The sequence below is a fragment of the Anopheles darlingi genome, chromosome 2 (assembly GCF_943734745.1).
Source record: "Anopheles darlingi chromosome 2, idAnoDarlMG_H_01, whole genome shotgun sequence".
Lineage (NCBI taxonomy): Eukaryota > Metazoa > Arthropoda > Insecta > Diptera > Culicidae > Anopheles > Anopheles darlingi.
Window position 1 is genome coordinate 51,199,392 of NC_064874.1, and position 12,511 is coordinate 51,211,902.

The following is a 12,511-nucleotide window of genomic DNA, read 5'->3' on the forward strand; positions in this document are numbered from 1 at the left end:
GCAATCATCCTGAGAAACATTATGATGCTCAGTGTTGTTCGCCTGAAAACCCCTGTTTCCAGATCCACCGCTTCAGGCTCTGACACACAAGCTGCTGGCCATTGATGTACGTTTTCAAATGTGAAAGCTCAAGTGCCTTTCATTCCTGTTCATCGTTAAAATTATTGAACGGATCAACGTTCATTCGGAGAGTCCCGAATAACAGGAGCGGATTCTGTGGTAGGTTTCACCGCACCATCTGGAAAATATCGAGACACTCGATGATGATTTGTCCACCGCGTGCTTTAACGATTCTGAAGAGTGAAAAAAACAAGATTTATTTAGCAAATGTTTAGCATTTGATTCGCTAAAGCGGTGTGGTTACCTGCAGAGATCAAGTGTAAGACTGACTTTCATGCCCAGGACGACTAAGGATACCGAGCTTCTCGCCGTTATCGTACTCGCATTCTTCGAACGTTGAGAGAAATACCTCGAATCACCAGATCGAGTCCGTCGCGGTATCTGATTTGATAGTCTTTGAACTTTACGTTTCTTTCCGCTGGCCACACTTTAGCGACGGTTCCCTTCTTCCTGAGTGGATCCCATTGCCCTACTAGAATCCAAACTGCAGTCCGATTGCATCAATGTACTTCTTGTTGACGGTCCAGGTCACAGCTCCGGTAACCGAATCTTCTTACTCAATCAGCACGGCCTTGTCTACATTATATATAGTAGAAACCTCCTCTTTGGCACTCGCCTTCCATTCCTGTCGGTTAATAAGTTTCTTTTTGTGGCTACCATTGCTTCCACTGGATCGTACCGATAGTATGTCCTGTATGATCTTCTGGGTCGCTTCGTCCTTGATCGACTCTCAATCCATTTAATTTCTGGTAACGAGACAGTGAAGTTAAAGGTTCGAATCAATTCTGAAGGCGGAGAGAAAATTCGATAGAGAGAAAGAAAATCGATCTTCGCCGCTGAATCGTGGTTTATCGTGCAGTTCAAGTAAATCGAACATACCTTCTGCATCCGCGTCGTCTAGCTCTTGAATGTGCTGCGTGATGAACTCAGCAAAGGCGCCCATCCTGTCGAGAAGTTGTCTACGGAAATAAAAACGGGACGCAATTTAATGATGGCTAATTAAAGAACTCCAACTTCTATAGCCACTGGTAAGAGCCACTCTTAGACATTTCTCCATCCTTGATAAGAAGATGTTATTCACGAATGGCAGGAACGATATACCGTGGGTAACCAACAGATGTGATGTTCCAAATAGCATACCATTAGGACCAAACACCTTCTCGAAGATGTGCTTTCCGATTAGACCATCTACAGCACTGAGCGCATCATCGAACAAGTAGTCCTAGGCATCTTCATGGACAGTATGCGCCAAGGCGACACGCTGCTTCTGACCACCAGGCAGAATGATTCCCTTTTCGCCTCATGGCAGCATAGTCAAATCAGGACTCATTGCGCAACACTCGATCGCTTTATCATACTTTCGCTGATCGAATGGCTTGCATAACAGAATGTTATCCCGAAGGGTTGCGTTCTGAATCCCGCCCTGCTGCGGAATGTAAGCAATAGGTGTTTCGTCAGTGTTGACGATTCCACTTTGTTTCTCCATTTCATCAAGCAGCGCTATCAAGGACCTTTTGCCAAAGCCTGCCGTGACCGCAGATATTTGTTCCTTCCGCAACGATAGATTGACGTTCTTTAGCGTTGGAGTTTCCTCGTCCCAGGAAATTGTACCAATCTTCATCGTCAGTGCTTCATCGCTCTTATTGCGTGTCACGTTGTTGGGATCGAGATCTGCTCTGTTGCGGATCACGCTTATCGACACACTTAACAGACACCCATGCCTGCATCTAGCACGTTACCATCATGGGCAGCATTCCATGTGGGAATCGCAGAATGCTAAACAATGTCCGCGACACGAATGTCGTCAGTTGGTCTAAAATGTTTTCGTCAACCGAGCAAGCGAGTTTCCACGGATCGGTGCCTTTAAAGGCAAGTTTTTTTTACGTGCAAACGGATTAAAACTGCTTAAAACTTTGCATGCTTTCCATGATCACCAACGATTTATGTATTGAACTCCAAATTAAAAACAATATTTCTCACTTAAAAGACAAAGCAACATGTAATAGGGATTACAGGAGGTAAGTAAGGAAAACTAATAGCAAAAATGGTTTCATCCTGAAAGGATGCAAAAACAAGCTATGTTTTCGAAGCGCAAAACGTGTGCATGTGGTGAATTACTGCGTATCCTACCGTTGTTCTACACAACCTCCTTACTAAATAGGGAAGCCTACTAAAGGATCTTGTGGCTCTAGCAAGACCTTGTGGTGATTTGACCCAACTCTGCAGCTAGAGCCATTGTGCTCTGCTAGAGTCATGCCAGAAAAAGAAATTTCAAACCAAAAACATATGTTGTTAGAGTGGCGAAAATCGCATCAATAGATTTTATGCTTAATAGCCTAATCAGTAATAATGCAACGAAAGTTAAAGTATCGTAGTTTAAACTACACTTTAAAGAATCTCATAGCGTCGTACGTATGAACAATGCAACAAAGCATGGATCAAAAAAAGACAACAAGAAAACAGTTTGAATGGTGATAAAAAAACTAAGCTAGATAATTGAGTTTTGTAAATTACATACGACAAGTAATTTTGTCAATTTTCACTCACACAAAAAATCTGCTCAGTTCCGAATATCCTTCCGCTAGTAAGCCGGGATTTTCGACAAAGCAATCACAACAACGCACACACTATCTCACAAGACACGAAACGGAACATCGCACGGCACGGATCTTCAGTCCAACATCCTCCACTAAGCTTTTCCAACTGAATGATCGTGGGGGTGAGATTTCTCTACCGCAGGCATCGTGCTTGCTCCGACACTTGCCACCACGCATTACCCCACCAACCCAGGCTCGAGCACTGTTCACACCGAGTGCGTTTTTTCAACGCAGCTGTACTGTGCATGTTCCGTCAAGCGGTCTGTTTGTATGTCTATTGTCACATGAAATCCGCGCCTTATGAGCTTATATCTTGGGTTTTTATTGAAGCTACTCGGATATGGTTGTGGGTTGATTTTAAAAAAGAATGCTTTTAAATCGAAATTTAACATATCAAAATTAACCAGTTAAAGTAAATTCACCAGTAAATTAATCAGTTAAAGTAGATCGATCCAACATTATCAGTACGATATTCGCAACTCAAGAACTACAAAACTATTTGCATTGCACTGCTCAAACTGAGCTACTCATCGCACGCAGCGTATTTTTAATCATTCGGTAACTGACAGCATGCATGCTGTTTGTCGGAGTCTTGCAACCCGATCGTCAAGAAACACTCTCTTCCTTTCCACGCACACTAGCACACTTGCAAACACGTCGATCGTTTGAATGATCATAAGTTATGTTTCTTCGTTTTGAACTCTTTTTTCGTAGGGTTCCTTACTTATGAATCACGAATACATCAACTGATAAAGTATTTAAAACATAATATTGCAGGTTCACAAATGGTTTGCAAAATGGAATGTAATAAGCAGCTAAGATTCCTATACCTCCTGTGGAAAGTAGTTGAGCGAAGTGAGTTTGTGACCAACTTTTTGTTCAGTTTGGCGTTTGGCTAAAGTTACCGCGAAACTGCAATTATCCACCAAAATGGAATATATACACATAAAAACCATTAAACTTCATTTAAAAAAGCTGCATGTGGTAGCAATATAAATCCCTTTTTGGGAATTTCATATTCAATACATTCCTGTGCTAATGACACAATACTTGAAAAGTTCGTTGACTCCTTTCGTATAAAGCATGCGTAAGATTGCCAAAGGACTATCACATTAGGGTTCACATTACTCACCGAACAGTAAGAAGATGCAAGCGCAGGTAAACCCTTTTGCTGTACATTCTTATTCTTCGAAGCTTTAGGGAGGGACAAAAAATAAACAAAATTTACTTACGCGCAATAAAGACAAGTTCAAGCGCGACTGGGAGAAAGAAAAACTTTCTACTGAGTAATCATCGGATTGTAGGGATGGTTGGCATCGACAGACCAACGAATGTTGGCAGGAGCAACAAAACCTAACCGCGACCGCCCCTTTCTGATAACTCTTACCGCACAACCGCATTTGTCCTCGGGGCATCATTTCACCGCCGCCGGTGCGAAGTTCAGACGACGGATTCCGTGCAAAGAAAAGTTATTCATCACGATCGTAGTGGATGCTGCATATGCAGCATTTCCAACCCACTCAATGAGGATGGTGCTATGGGCACGGCAAGCTCGACGTGTCGGTATGCGACGGTACGATCGGACTCACTGCTTTTCTAGTCTCGGACATAAATGCAAACTAAACAAAACCACCCAAAAAAGCATAAGGGATCGCGGGAGCACCACACACACCATTCAAGACGGTCGTCTTTTTCGTTTCTTTGAATCACGCAAGAGAAAGGAGAAGCATGGCGCTCCTTTCGATCTTGGAGACCCCACCGAGTGGACATCGGCCAAACATGATTTGGTTTATTGTGTAAACATACACAGGCAGGTCAGGTTGTTTGTGGAAGGTCTTTGTGAATGGCGGTTCCGAAATGTGGAAAGAACCGATCAAGCACTTTCTTGCTTCGTTACGAGCATGAACACAATTCCTAGTAAGTAGAGGAAGTAATCCAATTACATTATAAGGGTGTTGAAAGATGGTTGTACAACATGGATGTATCACAGTCAAAGCGGGACTCCTTGAACAGTTAATTAGCCTTCCTTCTTTTGATGCACGCTCATCTTGAACATCACTAGCTTCAGAGTGAAGTTTAAATGCTGTGCGTAAACGATTTAGCGCAAACATGAATTAGTGTCTGATTTCATTCCAATAGTCTAAAGCACTACTTGCGCTAACAGCAAGTCCAAATATGCAAACGATTGCTACAATGTGTGCTCTTACTTGGTGCTGGAGAGTGCCGTTTGTCGAAAGACAAAATTTCATTTTCAACTACATTCGCTAATGCCAGGTGGTGCGAATTAGTCAAAGATCAATCCGCATCAAGGTAGAGTGCTATGGGCCTAGGTTCGCTGTGAACCACCTGTGTTCGATGGGGAGGTGGAACGCAAGAAATGGAATAGTGAAATGGAAATCGCGCTCACTGGAGCTACATCGCACCCAACCAACCCACCGAAAATTTCATTTCTGCTTCCGGTGACGGCTATTGGGAGGCGAAGAAAGCTGCATCCAAACCCTAACCGACGATCGTGTGTGACGATCGAGTTGGCTTTCGATTTCTATCGTTGACTGCAAATTTTTGGACCCTACGTTGGGCAGTCGATTCGTGGTCGCGATTAGGAATGCGTATACGGAACTGCCATTGGAACACGTCCCCGTGTCGGTGTCCATTGGAATGCAAAAAGGCTAGAGGAATGGGAACATTGAGCAAGAGGAAGGGGTACCGGTGGCTCATGTTTTTCATAGTAGTTTCGAGCGAGCGGAATGAATGTTATGGTAATTCGAAATGGTCGATTAGCTTTCCATGAGCATCCCGAAGATTTAGGCCACCTAATTTTTGATGTTCTCCTCTCAATGTTCTGTAACATTCGGTCGTTGTTCCTTGAACGCGCAAATGTCAGAACGGAATACCTTCACTATTTTCGCTATCACGTTTAGAGTTGCACTGATAGGGGTTTCAAATTTTATTGCAAGTAAACTAATAAAAGTCCCTTGCATAGGTACCTCGATTATCCCTACCTCAATTAGCTGTCCTAGTTTTTTATCACCATTTCAATTGAATGAGACAATTTTTTTTAATCATGAATCCATTTTTTTAATTCGTGTCCTTTGTTCTGATGACATTCAAGGTTTACTAATTTTACATCAAATAAATTAGCTAAAGTACTCAAACCATACAATTCTATTCAATCACAATCAATCTTTAGTTGAATCTAATAGCTCATGCATGCAGAAATCAGACGCTTATACATGTTAATTGGTCAGACGCGTAGTAGATATAAGGTTGATTAACTGCTGCTCCCAACTGACAATTGCTCCATACAACAAACAAATGCTCATACATTCCTTGGTCCTGAGAATCAAATCTGTTATTAGATTTTGTTTCGATAAATGTGTTCAAACGGTTAACTTTCAAAATACAGTCATATGGTTACTGTCAATCGCGTCTCTTTATTGCTTTTCTTCGAGAGTTATATGCACGAACAACACAAAAATCCTGAACAACTCAAGTAGATACCACAGACTGAATGTTACAGAACATTGAGAGGATCCAAAATTAGGTGGCCTAAATCTTCGGGATGCCCAAGGAAAGCTAATCGACCATTTCGAATTACCATAACATTCGTTCCGCTCGCTCCGAAACTACTATGCAAAACATGAGCCACCGGTATCCCTTCCTCTTGCTCAATGTTCCCATTCCTCTAGCCTTTTTGCATTCCAATGGACACCGACACGGGGACGTGTTCCAATGGCAGTTCCGTATACGCATTCCTAATCGCGACCACGAATCGACTGCCCAACGTAGGGTCCAAAAATTTGCAGTCAACGATAGAAATCGAAAGCAAACTCGATCGTCACACACGATCGTCGGTTAGGGTTTGGATGCAGCTTTCTTCGCCTCCCAATAGCCGTCACCGGAAGCAGAAATGAAATTTTCGGTGGGTTGGTTGGGTGCGATGTAGCTCCAGTGAGCGCGATTTCCATTTCACTATTCCATTTCTTGCGTTCCACCTCCCCATCGAACACAGGTGGTTCACAGCGAACCTAGGCCCATAGCACTCTACCTTGATGCGGATTGATCTTTGACTAATTCGCACCACCTGGCATTAGCGAATGTAGTTGAAAATGAAATTTTGTCTTTCGACAAACAGCACTCTCCAGCACCAGGTAAGAGCACACATTGTAGCGATCGTTTACATATTTGGACTTGCTGTTAGCGCAAGTAGTGCTTTAGACTATTGGAATGAAATCAGACACTAATTCATGTTTGCGCTAAATCGTTTACGCACAGCTTTTAATCTTCACTCTGAAGTTAGTGATGTTCAAGATGAGCGTGCATCAAAAGAAGGAAGGCTAATTAACTGTTCAAGGAGTCCCGCTTTGACTGTGATACATCCATGTTGTACAACCATCTTTCAACACCCTTATAATGTAATTGGATTACTTCCTCTACTTACTAGGAATTGTGTTCATGCTCGTAACGAAGCAAGAAAGTGCTTGATCGGTTCTTTCCACATTTCGGAACCGCCATTCACAAAGACCTTCCACAAACAACCTGACCTGCCTGTGTATGTTTACACAATAAACCAAATCATGTTTGGCCGATGTCCACTCGGTGGGGTCTCCAAGATCGAAAGGAGCGCCATGCTTCTCCTTTCTCTTGCGTGATTCAAAGAAACGAAAAAGACGACCGTCTTGAATGGTGTGTGTGGTGCTCCCGCGATCCCTTATGCTTTTTTGGGTGGTTTTGTTTAGTTTGCATTTATGTCCGAGACTAGAAAAGCAGTGAGTCCGATCGTACCGTCGCATACCGACACGTCGAGCTTGCCGTGCCCATAGCACCATCCTCATTGAGTGGGTTGGAAATGCTGCATATGCAGCATCCACTACGATCGTGATGAATAACTTTTCTTTGCACGGAATCCGTCGTCTGAACTTCGCACCGGCGGCGGTGAAATGATGCCCCGAGGACAAATGCGGTTGTGCGGTAAGAGTTATCAGAAAGGGGCGGTCGCGGTTAGGTTTTGTTGCTCCTGCCAACATTCGTTGGTCTGTCGATGCCAACCATCCCTACAATCCGATGATTACTCAGTAGAAAGTTTTTCTTTCTCCCAGTCGCGCTTGAACTTGTCTTTATTGCGCGTAAGTAAATTTTGTTTATTTTTTGTCCCTCCCTAAAGCTTCGAAGAATAAGAATGTACAGCAAAAGGGTTTACCTGCGCTTGCATCTTCTCACTGTTTGGTGAGTAATGTGAACCCTAATGTGATAGTCCTTTGGCAATCTTACGCACGCTGCATACGAAAGGAGTCAACGAACTTTTCAAGTATTGTGTCATTAGCACAGGAATGTATTGAATATGAAATTCCCAAAAGGTATTTATATTGCTACCACAAGCACCTTTTTTTAAATGAAGTTTAATTATGTGTATATATTCCATTATGTGTTGTTCCATTGTTTATGTGTATATATTCCATTTTGGTGGATAATTGCAGTTTCGCGGTAACTTAAGCCAAACGCTTTTGTTCAGTTGGTCACAAACTCACTTCGCTCAACTACTTTCCACAGGAGGTATAGGAATCTTAGCTGCTTATTACATTCCATTTTGCAAACCATTTGTGAACCTGCAGTATTATGTTTTAAATACTTTATCAGCTGATGTATTCGTGATTCATAAGTAAGGAAACCTACGAAAAAAGAGTTTAAAACGAAGAAACATAACTTATGATCATTCAAACGATCGACGTGTTTGCGAGTGTGCTAGTGTGCGTGGAAAGGAAGAGAGTGTTTCTTGACGATCGGGTTGCAAGACTCCGACAAACAGCATGCATGCTGTCAGTTACCGAATGATTAAAAATACGCTGCGTGCGATGAGTAGCTCAGTTTGAGCGGTGCAAAGCAAAGAGTTTTGTAGTTCTTGAGTTGCGAATATCTTACTGATAATGTTGGATCGATCTACTTTAACTGGTTAATTTACTGGTTAATCAAATTAACAAAAAGCCGTGGCCACACGGGGCGAAAACTCTAGCGCAAACGAAAAAATTAATGTCAAAACGGTTTCGCTTAACCCTTACACGCTGTCAAACTTTTATACGTCCGCGGACTTTTTCGCTGAACCCTTGACGCTATCGAACGCTTTATTTACGAAAATGTAGGTTCTTTTCGTATTGTTTTTGCATTTTTAATATAAATATAACAGCAACAGCAACAATATCGTTAAAAACTGCAAAATTTATTCGGAAATCAATTTCAGCGGCCAAAACACAGATGAAAACAATACGTTTGACATTTCGGCATAAATTTTCGGGTTTTTACCCCTGCCACACGAAGCGAAAACATTTTGGCATTAATGTGCAAATTTGCGCGCAAATTTTCGCCCCGTGTGGCCACGGCTAAACGTCTGAATAGTATATGTTAAATTTCGATTTAAAAGCATTCTTTTTTAAAATCAACCCACAACCATATCCGAGTAGGTTCAATAAAAACCCAAGATATAAGCTCATAAGGCGCGGATTTCATGTGACAGTAAACATACAATTAGACCGCTTGACGGGACATGCACAGTACAGCTGCGTTGAAAAAACGCACTCGGTGTGAACAGTGCTCGAGCCTGGGTTGGTGGGGTAATGCGTGGTGGCAAGTGTCGGAGCAAGAGCGATGCCTGCGGTAGAGAAATCTCACCCCCACGATCATTCAGTTGGAAAAGCTTAGTGGAGGATGTTGGACTGAAGATCCGTGCCGTGCGACGTTCCGTTTCGTGTCTTGTGAGATAGTGTGTGCGTTGTTGTGAGTGCGTGTGTATGCGGGTAGTACCGTTTTCGTTCCGCGTTGATCTACTTTATGTGCTGTGGTGGGTACGTGCCAAACTGTGTTACTGATCGCGATAAGCTACCGCCAGCATTCCGCGGAAGTGAGTGAGATCGAATTTATGTGTTTGGTGTCCAGCACTCATATCATCCCATCCCGATGATTCGCTCCGTGGCAGGTGGTATACGTTGTCCCAACTGTTGATCGGAATTCGGTGCATCTTGGCGAGAAGCAAGATATGTGCCTCAAGCAAAGGATGATCTTCCACAATTTCTATCCAGTTGTCTAAAGTGTGGCTGTGTGTGCGAGCATAGGAGGTATTGGTGATCAAAGGCACAGAAGCGCAACATCTTCTTCGAAGCCATCCTCAACATCTCATCTCACGTCTTGGCCGCGATCCACCGAGACAAAGATCATCGAGGTGGTGTGCGTTTGTGATCATCCGAAAGTCTAACGGAGAAAAAAGCACCACACCGCATCGGTTCTTGGCGTTGGCGCGTGAGTGTGGTTGAATACATCGCTTGATTGTGTCAGTGTGTGCCATCAGCAGCAGCATCGCCCATTATCGCCGCGAGGAAAGTGAGGAAGAGCCCAAGATGCCCTGCAGTGCCGTAACGCTGTCGCTGGCGACGATTTCCGCCATCATCGCCGTTGCCCTGCTGGCAATCGCCTTCTCCACAGACAACTGGCAAAGCTATGAGGTGAAGCGGAACAACATACAGGTACGAACAGGCAGAGAATCTGACTGATATAGGCAGCACCTGGGTACACAGGGATGCTGCACCATGGACATTGCGGACGATGCTTCGATGAAGATTGCACTCATTCGACTAGAGTTTGCAAAATGATGAATCAGTTAAGCTGTTGCCAAAGGTTTGATAATAATTTCAAATTTTCCAACACATGCCGATCGAGCGACATGCAGACGAAAATGTTCTTCAATCGGTGCGTAAAAGTATAACGCCCCGCTTGCGCACCAGGATATGGACTCAGTTCTTTTCAAATTTTTGCAAGTGACAGCAACGCTCCGTCAAGCGACGAAAGCCGCCTCTAGCCGTGAAAGCGCTGGCCCAAAACTTTCTATTCCAGTTAATGTGCCACACACGAAAGGGTGCTTCATGCAATGGATTCATGCACATGCAGCAAACCCCTCCCACAGGTGCAGCCAGTGCAAACAATCGCTTGCGCCCTGCCGACGTTGTGCCTGTTGTGCTGTTAGTGGCCTTGATAGCGCTAAATCGGCATAGTCGAAATCGTGGTTCCGGAGCGCATTTCATGATGATGATGGCTCAATCAGGTTTCCCTGATTCTCAAGTCCACGGACACGACCAAATGTCGGCCGAAGCGATTGTATTATACAACTACAGATTAACTCCGGTCCAGTAGCAGGGCTGTCCGTCCACCATGGGAATGGGCATTAAAATGCAGCAGCAAAATGGGACCATTTTCAAGATCATTTCGAATGCGACATGGCCTTGGCAGCGGTGTGGGTAAATGAAGAGAACTTCCACCGCTTCGAGGTGCTCTCAAAACTGTCCTCGTCTTTGTGTCGTCAGCCGTTTTTCTAAAATAATAAAACTTCTTGAACTAAACGAGCTGCGGTCTGCGTGGTTCGGATAGCGGACACAGAACGCATGTGGTCGTAGGAGGGATTTTGTGCATTCCATCGCACCAAACCCCTCTGCACCCAAGACGGCAGACCCACAATTTGCATACAAATGGTCGAAAGCTGGCCAGGAATTTCTCGGGTGGGCTTTCGAGGTAAGAGAATAAATGGATGGAAAAAAAAGGATGTCAAATGATAATCATGCGATGTTACAGCAACTTCGTACCGAACCGAGTGTGTTTTGTTAATTGTGTTTATGTTTATGAGGAATTGGGAACCGATCGATGGAAAAATCAATGCAAACATTCGAGTGGACAACGCATCTGGATTGTCTCTCGACGGCGCTGTTTGCTTGGCCAAACAGACAATTTACATTTCATTCGCGCTGCCGGTGGTGTTTCTGCTTCATATTCGTTCACATCGTCATCTACATGTGTACGTGTTTTGCGGAGAAATAACTCGACCCAGCGGCCACTTCAGGCAGGCAGCCAGGCAGGCCCACATGGTGGCTTGTGGCTCACACAAGTTGTTCCACCACTTTTACCCTCTCCACCCCGTACGTTCCCGTCCTGACCGTCGTGTTATGTTGCAGCATTCCACTCCTGTCTGTACCTGTTTCTAAGGTTCCTTTTATCCCCTTTCTCTTGTTCTGTGTTTCGTTCAGCCGTTGGTACGACGTGTCAGTCCTACCCGGGCCCTCGCTTAGCGGGCGAACCTCTTCGCCTTCGCAGTCTTCTCGATGGAACGACGACGACGCGGTTTGTCTCTTTCGTTCGACCGATTTGACCGACTTGGTGTCTCGCGTTTGGCCTCTACCATACTAACGGGTCTATTGGTTGAACCATGATTGTTTCAGAAAATACCACTGCTATCTGACCATGATGTTGAGGGTTTTTCTGAACGTTTTGCGTATAGCTAGGCTTTTACAGAAGTTTAAAGAAATCTTTTAAAATTCAAGATAATAAATCAGTTTTACATCGGAAATGTTTGAACCCATTACGGGGACAGCGATCGAAACGCTAGAAAGACTGGTTTAAGAATAATTCTCGAAGAACTCGATGTCATACGCAAGAATAAATTGGTGATCGTGAGCACGACAGCTTCGAACGGCTGCTGCTGCTGCCGATGCTAATCGTCATATAAATACGTTTTACCACCACAATCGTTGCGGATTGCTGGACGGGAGTCGGGCTCACTTCAACGATGACGATGGCACGCCGTTTTGCTCATATGATCTGCTTTTGATACAGCATATTCCTTTTTCGCATTCGTTCACCTACGCCAAGCCACACGCTGGCTTACACTGGAATGTAGCGAATGCGGCCGTCGAGACTTGTCCGCTCTTGGCCGGTTGGCACTTGGTGGTGGGGCAGTTCTGCATAAGGCGATGCTGGTTTCG

General features: G+C 44.2%; 1 protein-coding gene and 1 long non-coding RNA gene across 2 annotated transcripts in view; one reads left to right on the top strand and one right to left on the bottom strand.

Moving 5' to 3' along the window:
• Positions 1–234: 234 nt before the first annotated feature.
• LOC125949690 (uncharacterized) lies at positions 235–2,722 on the bottom strand. Its single transcript, XR_007468676.1, has 4 exons — positions 2,668–2,722; positions 1,000–1,079; positions 365–866; positions 235–293 (listed from the first exon to the last, which is right to left on the bottom strand). It is a non-coding gene; the product is annotated as an uncharacterized LOC125949690 (long non-coding RNA).
• Positions 2,723–9,405: 6,683 nt separating this feature from the next.
• LOC125949688 (transmembrane protein 235) overlaps positions 9,406–12,511 on the top strand; it is a 12,930-nt gene continuing 9,824 nt past the window's right edge. Inside the window, exon 1 of the mRNA XM_049676961.1 lies at positions 9,406–10,228. Coding sequence (XP_049532918.1) covers positions 10,103–10,228 — 126 coding nt within the window. The 5' untranslated portion in view covers positions 9,406–10,102. The remainder of the gene's footprint in view (positions 10,229–12,511) is intronic.